General features: G+C 45.9%; 1 protein-coding gene across 1 annotated transcript; it reads left to right on the top strand.

Moving 5' to 3' along the window:
- Window positions 1-3,818: 3,818 nt before the first annotated feature.
- On the top strand, window positions 3,819-9,835 carry LOC119354710 (protein LONGIFOLIA 1-like). Its single transcript, XM_037621453.1, has 5 exons — window positions 3,819-4,401; window positions 5,447-5,514; window positions 5,603-7,675; window positions 8,017-8,167; window positions 8,762-9,835. The coding sequence occupies exons 1-5, from the start codon at window positions 4,254-4,256 to the stop codon at window positions 9,541-9,543; spliced, it is 3,222 nt and encodes a 1,073-aa protein (XP_037477350.1). The 5' UTR covers window positions 3,819-4,253; the 3' UTR covers window positions 9,544-9,835.
- Window positions 9,836-12,277: the final 2,442 nt, after the last annotated feature.

Genomic DNA, 12,277 nt, shown 5'->3' with positions numbered 1-12,277 from the left:
TGTGTCTGGCCAGGACGGTCATGTGTTTGGTGCTACCACATACCTAAAGGTGTGCTCTTCTGTTCACCTGCAAAACATTACTTTAATTATATACTGTTAATGAATACAGCACAATAGTAATTCTGATTGCAAAACACATTACGGCTTTGTATCAGTTATTAGGAGCTGTGAAGGGGTCCTCCATGGAATTGATGAATATGGATGAGGTATCTCTCTCAACCCTAGATGCTCATCAGTGATTTTAAATGATTAGAATATTATCATCTTAGACTGAATCATGCTAGCATCAATGAGCTATTATTATTATTGCCCAGAACAGTTCAGGAAAAGTTAGTCTGCCTCTTTCGGATAATCTGGTACACTGTCAAAATAACCCCTCACCTAACAGCAGAATTAAACTGTGGTCCGGAAGTTTGATTGCCATCAAAACCTAATAAATATCCTAACTGTAAACGGCGCCAAAAAGAGCAGTTGGTTACAAGACACAAATACAGTTAGGTAACTGGCAAATCGCATCTGATTTCGCTGAAATATAAATTGCCTCTGTACCCAGATCCTAGTCCCACTCCATACTGCATGTATACTCCATGGGGGAATATCCGGTGCACAGAACTCTCGTAGCACAGTTTAAAATATTTGATAATTTCTGAAAACAAATTAGCACATTAAAATCAATAGTCCAAACATAGTTCAGAAAACAAAAATAACAAATTCAACATCGAAAGTACTCCCTCTGTCCGGAATTACTTGTCGCAGAAATGGATGTATCTAGGCGTATTTTAGTTATAGATAAATCCATTTTTATCCATTTCCGTGACGAGTAATTCGGGGCGGAGGGAGTACTATATAGCATAGGTTGGGCTTTATTTTGACCCATTATCATCATATTATTGTCAAATTTGTCATTTTTTTATCTCGAGCAATGTTTTAACTTTTGATATGAAATTTTGTGACAACATGTATTAATGTTCTGTCGATGTGCTATTTTTTTTGTTCAGACTTGTTAAAACATTTTAAAATGTGTTACAACATTCGATGCATCCATAGCACCACAAGGATGGGTGAACCGGATACATTCCTACATGTGTAAGAGCAACTCTAGCAGAGTCACCATAGGTGTGATCCTCATATGGGATATGGAGCGTGCTACATATGCATTTGGTTCGTTCCATTTTTGCCCTTCGTCGTCGAGGTCGGGGATGACATTTTCAAGCGGGGTAAGGCCCAATATGGCGCGATTTGTCTCGGTGAATGTCACCATCCCCATGTCAAATGTGCCATCTGGAACTACACGTTCGGTCCCTCTTGGCCTTTAATGCCTGCCTTGCAGTGGTGTGCTTGAAGATTTCACCGAGGCCGATAGCCTAGGTGTACGCGGTGTTGCGCTCATCCTATGCCTCCTTAACAATGAGGTGACAGTGAGCATGCGGTGGCCGATTGAGCTGCTTGGGCGAGCTCTCTCCTCCTTCTTGTATGGGATCTGCACATAGTCGTGCTGGATATTCTACTAAATGGAGTGTGTTTTGGGATTCCAATCCGGACAGTCATTGCGGGCAGGATCTGCATGTGCGCCCTCCAGCACATAATGATGATCCTCCTCCTTCCGCTTGCTCCTCGTCCATCATCCGCTCCTCTTCCGCCGAAAGCGGCACCGAATCCGACCGCAGGGGAAGCGACATGGTGACGGAAGTTAAGTGGGGGTGAGGGTGGAGGTCAGGAAAATGGAGGTTGTGGGTGGCGGGAAAATGTGGCTGATGAGTGAGGTGAGCTATTCAGACATAATGACAACCATTTTACAATCATGGGTGGCGGGCGACACGAAAACGTGGCAGACGGCGGGAAAATGTGACAGGAAATGTGGCGGAGACGACCACGGGCAGTTGCCACATGGCAGCCGCCATAAATTGGCACGACTCCCGATGCCATGGGCGTCTGTTCCATTGTCAGAGAGAGAAGATGGGTAGCGTAGGAGGTTGAGAAGGGAGGTGAAACTACCCTCCTGCGCGAGCTGTTGGTGGATGGCGCGCCCTCCAAACCAACGCCCCGTAACTTCCAAATATGAAGGCTCGCAGACTTGTTATAGAGCGTCCATCATAAATTATGACGATCCGGGACCGGACGACAACTTTGTAAGAGTGGCCTTTTCGACCAAAAACACCTTGTCCGCTAGACACGCTCTAAGGTACTCCCTCTATTCATAAATATAAGACGTTTTAAAGACTTATGTCAAGTGTCTAAAACATAAACATGAACAGAGGGAGTATTTGTTATCTTTTTTTACAGATAAATACCACTCCCTCTGGTCCATCCATAGATACAACCATTTGAGCGACAAGTATTATGGATCGGAGGGAGTAATAGTTCGGATTTCCATGCTTATCAGTTCCTTGTGTTAGGTCAATCCTTGGACGCAAATGTGGACCAAATGCTGCTGCTAGTCATCCATAGTTAAAACAGGTTGCAAAACCGAAAATGCCAATAACTAGTAATAGTACGTGGGAGGGTACTTTGATCATTTCATTCGCCCAAGAGTCCATGTCATCCGTCCCTTAATTTATTCAGCTTGCTGCAACTTGCTCAACAGTCTGAGTCTGAACCAAATGAAAAGAAGCGGTCTGAATCTCTTTGAAGGAAAAACAAAAAAAAAAGATGATAAAAGGAGAAGGAAAAAAAAGAGAGGTGCAGATTAAAAGGAGAAGAAATGGTGTGACAGACAGACATAGAGATAGATGACTGCCCTGCAGCGTGCAACAGAGCAGAGTGTGCAATGCAATGCAATGCATGCTTCAACGCCAAGAATTGCTGCTGGTTTGGTTTTCTCATGACGCACGGATCCACACCATGAATGCGGTGTTGTTAGTTGGCCCTGCCCTGCCCTGCCCTGTCCTGGCACTCACATTGAATGCGTCCTTGACCCGAAGACGCACCAGGCCAGACGGATGATTTCATTCGCAGCCCCCCACTAATTTTTGGACAAAGCACAGCTAATGGTTGCAAGAAGACGCTGTCAGATTTAGCATCGTCTTCTTCTTCCTCCTCACCCAACCCAACCCTACTGACGAGTAGTCCTACTCGGTTTGGAAGGAGACACGTTTTTACCCAACCCAGCGACCAAACTCTTCACTTCCCCATGGCCGTGGGCACTTGCAAAATGACAAACTGATGTTGACTCCTTCTCAGGGGCGATTCTACCGGGGGAGGGCTTTAACAGGCTCAAGCCCCCCTTCTAAAATTTGTTTCTACTACTAGTTTTAAGGCTCAGCCCAACTACTTGCAGGCCCAATCCAACACATATTTGCATGACCCAGGCAGCCCAGCCCGCCCTCCATTTTTTTCTAGATTCGTCACTGCTCCTTCTCACATACACATACACATACACATACACACACATACACATACAGAGAGATGAGAGAGAGGAGACGGACAAGTGGACAAGCATCTCTCTCTCTCATGGTGATGGTGGGTACAGGGCCTTGGAGCGGCACATGGAGTGCTGAGAAAGAGAACAAGGAACCCCCCGCCCCGTGCCCACCAGCTAGAGGCCACATCTCCTAATAGTTAGTTAGGTGGTTTGGTTTAGTTTAGTTTAGTTTATACACTGCCTGGAACGGAATGCCAGGTCCCAGTACAGTACAAGTACCCAAGTATACATATACGTCAGTCCTCCTTAACTGCATTTACCAGGACACCAGTAGTACTACTCACATTCTGGTAAAACGACCGGGTTAACAATGGCCCCCTCCTCCCCATTCTCATCCTCGCAACTCTTCCTTCCTTCCTTGTACAACTACTAGCGTGAAACTACTATGCAGCCGATACATAGCAGCCGAACGTTGGACGATGCGTGATCTAACCGCTGGCCTCCACTTTGTCCAACGCATGCACGGCCGGATCAGTGCGATCGTGCGCAAATCGGCTAACCAGTGTCGTGTGTATAGCAACACTGCTACTAGCGCTCCGCGTAGCGACTCCCAGTCCCAGTCGCAGCCATAGAGATAGAGCAGCCGAGCAGCAAAAACAAGACGTCCACCCTCCATCAGCTACCTCGAGTCCCAGAGCGGTGAGGGCGGCCATGCCCCTCACGCTCACAACATCTCCTTCTCTCCCTCTGGGCTGGCTCCCCTCCTTACAAGAAAACACCATGATTGAGCTACCACACTGCTGAGCTGGTAGCAAGGACCGCCGCTCGGTTTGCTTTGCTACTCCTCCTCCTCCTCCCTGCATTTTGGGGGTTTGGAAGAGGGGAGGAGGCGATGCCGGCCAAGTACCTGCAGGCGCTGGGAGAGGACAGGCGGCCGGACCTGCACCGCCAGATCGGCTGCGTCACCGGGATCCTGCAGGCCTTCGACCGCCGCTACCCCATCGCCGCCCACCACTCCCACAAGAGGCTTCTCCCCCCAGGTTACCATCTTCTCCTTCCTTCCTTCCCGCCGCACCTGCTCCGGCTTCTGCTTCTGCTTGCTTGCTCCAAACATGCATGGATTCATTCCGTCTCACCAATTCCTTGAAGCAATTGCGTTAATGTTCGTATGCCACCGTGGTATGATACGATAGATCAGGGCTCTGCTTTTGGAAGATAGATAGATCAGGGCTCTGCTTTAGTATGGTCTCACCACATGCTCCTGTTTTTTCGGCCTTCTTTCTTTCCACATTGAATCGCTAGGTGCTGCTGCCGATTGCCGAGATCTACTGTAGCCTTTTCCCCCTTTTTTGGGCGAGCCACCCAGATGCAGGAATTTAATTACTACTACCTACTTTAATATAGTAGGGTGGAGGCGGAGGGAAGTTTATTTCTGAATGAAATCTTTACTTCAGAATATTTTTTTTATCTGCACCGGCGCTGATTAGCCGGAAATTGGTCCCGGACGGCCGACAAAATATGTCACTATGTCATGCAGACAGATTAGACCCTGCTTCCGATAATAAAATCTAGTATCCGTAAACAGTTTTGCTAAGTCTCACTCGACGTTATGTCTGCTATAGTCTTTCGATTTTGCATGGAGATTCGTACAAAAAAATATTCTTGAGTTTTTTCTTTTTCTTCTTATACTATATCACTTGACTAAGACTTGGTTAAGTCTTAGTTGAGTGAGACCTAGCCACACCCGTCTGTAAATGTTGACAACAATGAAAATGATTCCTCAAATTGGAAGAGGATTCTTTTCACAAAAAAAGTTTATATTTGGACAACGAATGACACTGACAATTTCTTCTTCTTTGGTGATAGTTCCTACTAGAAATGTGTAGTGTATATTTAGACAACAATGACAGTGACATTTTTGTTTCTCTTCTTTTATAATGCAACAGTATTGATCAACTTTTTCCTCTTGCTCGGGCCATGTATTTTTTCCATAAGAAGCAATATTTCCCTCTTTTCCTTTTTGAGGATTCAATGCATTTGTTTAGGCTGGCTCACCATTGAAAAATGTTTCACTTACTAAAACAGGCAATGCACTGTCAAGCAGCCCGAGCGTAGGGGAAGAGCGCACCAGATACGGACCCCAGATTGTTCTCGTGAGTCTCACTTGTCAATGTAAATGTACTCTTTCAACAGGCTTCCAGCCTTTCACAATTTTACTGACTTGCTGCAATCTGTATTCAGGACAAGAACTTCAGTAAAAGCTGGATCGAAAATCAAAGAGCAACGTCAACAATGGAGACCTCATCATCATCATGTTCATCGTTTTCCTCCCTTGATGGCAATAGGTCAACACAACAGGACCTATCCTCAACTGATCGGATGCTATTTCCGGAGAAACCATTCAAGTGCTCGCCGAGGCTCAAGAGCTCGCCTGAGAGTGACAATGGACCGGACTACCTCCTGGATGATACCCTCACCAACACGCCCTCAGCTCAATCCAGCCACCCGACTCTTGGTATAAGAAATCTGGTAAAGGATTCGATTTATAGAGATACTCGTGATTTGTCAGCCAGAACTTCCACAACGGAAGCAGTGGCAGATCACACATACAACCGTGGAGATCCAGCAACATGCTTGGATGAGTCCCCTAGCAGTGATATCCAAGGAAAGAGCAAGGGAACCATGGACATCAACGAGTCGCTCCGGGTGCTGGCCAAGCTCAGGGAGTCCTCTTGGAGTCCATCTGAATCTGGCCACCAACCAAGGCTGTCTTACGATGCTCCTCGGTTCTCATATGACGGGAGGGAATCGGCATCAAAACGTAGGGAGATGCCAAGATTGTCGCTGGACATCAAGGAAGGCCCTCTTAGGACCCGTGAAATGGACTCGCGGCCGAAGCCGAACATGGATGACACAGAAAGGAGTATCAGTTTCGGTTCTGATAAAGAATCCAATGCAGAGATCCAGAAAGAACAACCAGCAGCCTCTAAGCGTCTTCCAAGTGTCGTAGCAAAACTCATGGGTTTGGAGGAGTTGCCTGAGCCCAGCGACAACAAGGTGATATCACCACAGGCACCCAAATCAGTTCAAGAGAGGAAGCAAGAACATATACTGCTCCCTTTGAGCCTCTCCTCGCATAATGAGCCTGCTCGTAGGCAACACAGGAATCTGGATGCAACAATCAGGAATGTTCCTAACTCTAAGTTCCCAGCTGAAACTGCACCTTGGAAGCAGGAAAGGATCGTGCTACCGAGAAAATTGCCAAAAGGGTCCAAGGGGGCTCATGGAAAAGAGCAACCTGCTGCATCAGTTTACAGTGAGATAGAGAAACGACTCAATGACCTTGATTTTCAGCACTCAAACAAGGACCTGAGGGCACTCAAGCAGATCCTGGACTCGATGCAAGCAAAAGGACTGTTGCAGAACAAGAAACGTGAGGAAGCATCAATGCTCAAGTTATATGATGATGACTACAATAACCAAGAGGTGACTGATGCTAATCCGAGACTGAGCTGTAACACAAACTCCAATCAGATATCTGAAGGGGCCCCATCGCCATCAATGGAAGAAGAGAGCATTGCAGAAAAATTCTTTAAATCTCCTATTGTGATCATGAAGCCTGCAAATTCTGCAGACTTGTTAGGTGACGCAGATCCTCCTGTTGTTCCATTGAGGGGGCTCTCAGATTTACCGCAGCTGCGGACAGTCAATAGCACTGATAAAAGGAAAATGCCAAAGATCAATAGGGCAGCTGTTGAGCAACGTCTGAAATCTAGTCCAGCGGCGCCTGCTTCTCAACCCCTTGCTTCTGATAGGAGACCAAATGGAAGAAATGAAGTGATGAGCAGGAAACAGAAGTCTAGTTCGCAGTTGATGACTGAGAGCTCATCCAGAAGACAGCAGTTACCAAGAGACAATAATGGAATGCTAAAGCATAAAAACTCCACTAGCCCCAGATTACCACAGAAAAAGCTCGACATGGAGCGAAGGTCTAGATTGCCTGTTCCTTCTCCTGAGGCTAACAAGAACCAAAGGCAATCTGTGGATAAGAGTCACTTGGATACAGTATCACCCAGAAGCAAAGTTAGAAGAAAGCTTGCTCAAGGTGAAGATGGTCATCAAAATGTTGCAAAGAGCAGGACAAGAAGTCTTAACCAGCAAGGCGATGATATGTCTTTAATGTCGGATGGCAGTATGAGTGTTGTATCAGAGCTGGACATAGAAGTAACAAGTGCTGACAGATCTGCAGAAGTTAATGCATCGAGCTTCCAGCAAGGCAATCAAACTCCATTAGGAAGGAATCCACAAAAAGTGGTAAGCTATTTCTTCTTTCAAATTATCCTTCCATTCATCGAGAAAAGGTGTATTGGCTGTGTGCATCGTATGAGTGATGCAGAGGCCGGGTTTATCCCCTTTTCGGAAATATTTTTTTCGAGAAAAGGTGTATATTTCAAAGTTGTATTGGTGTGAAGATAGTATTATAATTTTTTTGCGACAAGATAACAATTGCTAATTCATCTTCATAAAACCGCAAAGATGCAAAAAGGATCTACATAGCAAACCCACCAGTCTGCTTTAATACTGAAGACTTGAAATATTACTAGTGCTCCATGCCACTTTTCTAATTATTCTTATGGTATTCATCTGTTGTTCAGAAAACCTTTTATGATGCAAACAAGGACCTGTCATCTATGGATCATGCAGCAGCTATCCCTGAGCGGCCAAGTCCAGTCTCTGTCTTGGACTATTCATTTGACCAGGAGAATTTTTTCCGTACCGGCAAGACCTCAAATTCACCTAATGTTGGTAAGATCAGCTAGTTCGCCAGCTTTGCTAACTTTGTTTCTTGACCATATAAACTTTTATTTTGAAAAGGAGGATCACCCCCGGCCTGTGCATCTGAATGATTCATGCAGCCATATTATTAAGCAAAAGGTCCCATGGAAACTGTGTTCCTTTAAAATACTCCCTCCGTCCGGAAATACTTGTCGGAGAAATGGATGTATCTAGATGTATTTTAGTTCTACATACATGTATTTTTTATCCATTTCTATGGTAAGTATTTCCAAACGGAGGGAGTAGAAAACTTGACTTTTGTTAGCGATAAAATGGAAAGATCTTAAAAGTTGTTCACTTTACTTCCTACTTCGGCATTTCAATCTCCCTAGGCCGGGGGATCATGAATCTCGTGATGTATACTCACTATCATGCTTGTTGGATGTATATGTGCAACCGATAGTTCTTTTGCACAGCGCTAGTACCTTGGTCCACAGATAGAACTTCATGTTTACATGGTGGCATCTTTTGACCTGGATGTGGATTGATAGTGTAATGGCATATATGACTGGTGGATATTGGGTGTTTTCCAGTGGCTAATTTTTTTTTCCTTGGAACTCTCAGATGATCAGCGACATCCATCAGATGCAAAGCCAACAAAGCCCACTGCTCAGTCCGAGAACAACAAGCTCGCAAATGTAGCGAGCCTTCTTCAGAAGCTCCAGCAATTGACTGTAAGCAAGGATGACGATGAGGCCCCTCCTGTGGATCACATTGCTTTCTTGTGTGAGACACAAATTCCGGACCACCGCTATGTGTCGGAGATCCTATTGGCCTCAGGCCTTCTGATGAAAGACCTAGGCACGGGCCTGTCGCAAATCCAGCTCCACGCCTCCGGCTACCCCATCAACCCTGACTTGTTCCTCGTGCTGGAGCAACGCAAGTCCGGATGGACCTCCAAACCTGAGGGCTTCCATCAAAGCAGAAGGTCCGACGACCCCAAGAGAGCTCACCGGAAGCTAATGTTCGATGCCGTGAACATGCTCCTCCTTGACAAGTTTGAGAAAGAAACCTCGGTCCATGCGGCTAGCTCGCTCACCGGAGCCAGGGAGGTGTCCAGCGGTCAGCAGCTGGTGAAGGCCATTTGCTCAGAGATCGAGTACCTGAAGACGGAGAGATCGCGGATGTGCCAGGAGAAGAGCAGCAGTGTGATACCTGACGCAGAGATCCTGCACAGGCTGGAAGGGTGGACGACGAGCTTCGGCCAGCAGCAGCTCCCTGGGATGATACTGGAGATCGAGAGGTCAATATTCAAGGAGCTCGTCGACGAGGTGGTTCGTGGCGAGGCTGCCGACGGACCACAGGCAAGGGCTGGCAGGCGCGGCAGGAGGCGCCTCTTCGCTTGACTTGAGTTGTCTCAAGATTTGGCTTGTCTGAAGAGAGGAGGTAAATAGGCTGGCGGGCTGTGTGAGGATTGAGTGTGGGCGAAACATGCATCTCAAGTAGGAGTGCATGTTTCGGACACCTACCTTGTTATTCCAAATGTTAACTTATATATAGTTGTTTTTAAACCAGACGGCGTTTCTCTCTGGAATTTAATTGTGTGTGATTCTGAACTCAAATAATTGCATGGATTTCGTAATTTGAAATAGTGTATAAACGGGTGCATATGAAAAACACCCGGACAAAGAAAGACAATTATAAGTGTGTGTGTGTGTGTGTGATCAGATGTTTGCTGTACAAAGCCCACATTGATCACCTCTGTACAGATTTTCTCAAATACATTTGGGATTTCACTGTGGTACATTTCCAGTTCAAAACCCTTTGCACCTACCACAAGTTTCATTAATCCAAACTCTCACGTTATAATAATCTAAATTCTTGTGAATATACCATCAGAATTCAGAATTGTGGGCATTTTCTATGAAAGTGCTGTTGTTCTCACATGAGCTCGGGTGGACAGTAAATTTTTTATGAAAAACAAATTCAAGAATTTTTTTTTTGGTGTGAAACATTGACAAATGTTTTCATAGCTTGCAAAATTCCATCATGAAACGACATCCATGGAAAACATGGCAAAGAAAACAAAATCGATGCTCCAAAATGCGTTTGAAAACACGGTTTTAGAGCATCGATTTTGATATATATTTTTTTGGCACATTTTCCACGAGTGTCATCTGGAGATGAAATTTTCCGAGCAATCAAAAAATTTGACAATGTTTCACACACAAGAAAAACAATTTGTTTTTCAATCTATTTTGTTTTTACTGTTCACCTGTGAGCTCGAGATCAGAACAACCGCGTTCGCATTTTTTATGCTTTTGAGAATCGATTTTGCCTTTCTCTCATATTTTCTTTTGAGAAAAGACATCCAAAGGGCATCTTATATTTGATGATTATCAAGCATCTTTGTACAATGAAAAAGATGATTATCAAGCATCTCTGTATAATGAAAAAGCAAAAACACACAAAACGATTAAAAAGTACACTAGCGGTCTTCTTCCTCCCGTTTTACGCCACTAGCTGTGTCGACGCACGACAATCTTTAGGATCAACAAGGCCCCTTGGTGGTTTGGCTATGGGAATCGCAGTACACAAAAAGCAGATCCAGCAAGTAAACACACAAGATTTACTTAGGTTCGGGCCGCTGTGAGGCATAAAACCCTTTTTTTTTGCAAATAAGAGGCGCGAAACCCTATTCCTGCTTTGGTGGAATTATATGTGAAAAGATGCTCAAGTTACAAGACACCAAGCTTGCCGGTAAGGAGCTCAGGAAGGGCAACTACATAGTGCAAATGGGCAGAGTGTCGACCTTTGTAAAGGTTGCCATGGGCCTCTTTTCATAGATGAAAAAGGCTACCACAGTGGCAAAATGGTAAATACAGAAGCACATAGTGGCTACAGTACTATCATATCTAACTCTGATGGATTAGGACAAAACCAATAAATGCTCCGTTAGGTGTCACGCTAGGGAAGAATGTCGGCAAAGTCCATCTCCACCTGTATCCTTGGACAGGTGTCAACAAAGTTGCTTTTTCAACGACAGGCCAACACGGGTCCCGAGAAGCCCCACCTAACCACCGGCTCGCTCAATTGTTGGCAAGTCTATGACCATTGCCACAGTGGAGCGGTGGGGGGAAGTTTGCCAATCCGAAGCCTTATCGGCCTGAAGCCTGCCGACTTGTAGCTTGTCGGCATCTTGAGTCTTGATCTTCAGTACTTCTGTTAGTACTTCTCGATGACCTGCATGGAGGTCTTCTTCACGGTCTTGATAACCAAGTATTAAGTGCATTAGAGAGGCTATCCTCCGACAAGCCCTTGCCGCCTGGATGGCTTGAACTTTCTGCGCATCGTCAGGGTATGAACACCCATGTTCACACACATGTGAGGCGTTGTTGGGCTAGGCCCAAAACAATGCACGAACACACGTGGCAAAGGATAACTGTCCATAATGATAACTTTTACTGAACGCCCACGATGACGCATTAAATGCGGGACGTGGGAGAGGTGGAGCTAACCGACAACTAGTGGTTGTGCGGCTGCAAAAGCGTTGCCACGCCGAGCAGTGAAGAGCCACCAGCCCCGCGCCTTCCCCATAAAAAGGAATCCGCGGATGCGGTGCTCAATCCACCGCTTCCTTTGCTCAGAATCTATCTCACGCGCCCACCTTCTTCTTCCTTGCGAGAACAGAGCACTCCGTCCCCGCGCCGCCCCGCTCGCGCTTCCCACCAAATCCACTTTCAACAATTGACATGGCTCTGAAGAAGGCTGACCCAAAAGTGAAGAGGAGGAAAGCAGCCCTCGCTAAGCAGCGGAGGGAGAACATCGTCTTCCTACTGACGACGCAGTACGCGTATGTATGAGCAAGGAAGACGAAGGACCATGAAGCCACAGAGGTGCTCCTAGGAGCCGTCTCCCACAGTGCTGATAAGTATCACTTCTTTGCCGGATATTTATACTGCGGGTTGTGCCCCCCTTCTCAATTTCTTCAATGAGATCATGAGGTCATACGGGTTCAGGTTGCTAGACTTTGCTCCCAATGCCATCACCCACACGTCTGTTTTTGCACATTTTTGTGAAAATTTTGTGGGGGTCGTGCCCAATGTGCCTCTGTTCCGCCATTTATTCATTCCCCGGACT

Source organism: Triticum dicoccoides, chromosome 2A, assembly GCF_002162155.2.
Source record: "Triticum dicoccoides isolate Atlit2015 ecotype Zavitan chromosome 2A, WEW_v2.0, whole genome shotgun sequence".
Classification (NCBI taxonomy): Eukaryota; Viridiplantae; Streptophyta; class Magnoliopsida; order Poales; family Poaceae; genus Triticum; species Triticum dicoccoides.
The sequence above is the reverse complement of the archived record's forward strand: the minus strand, read 5'-3'. Positions and strand labels throughout refer to the sequence as shown.

Coding starts and splice junctions, on each gene's coding strand:
- LOC119354710 (XM_037621453.1), top strand. CDS start 4,254: ATGCCGGCCAAGTACCTGCAGGCGCTGGGAGAGGACAGGCGGCCGGAC. Junction 5,515..5,602: donor ACGGACCCCAGATTGTTCTC/GTGAGTCTCACT, acceptor ATCTGTATTCAG/GACAAGAACTTCAGTAAAAG. Junction 8,168..8,761: donor CTCAAATTCACCTAATGTTG/GTAAGATCAGCT, acceptor TGGAACTCTCAG/ATGATCAGCGACATCCATCA.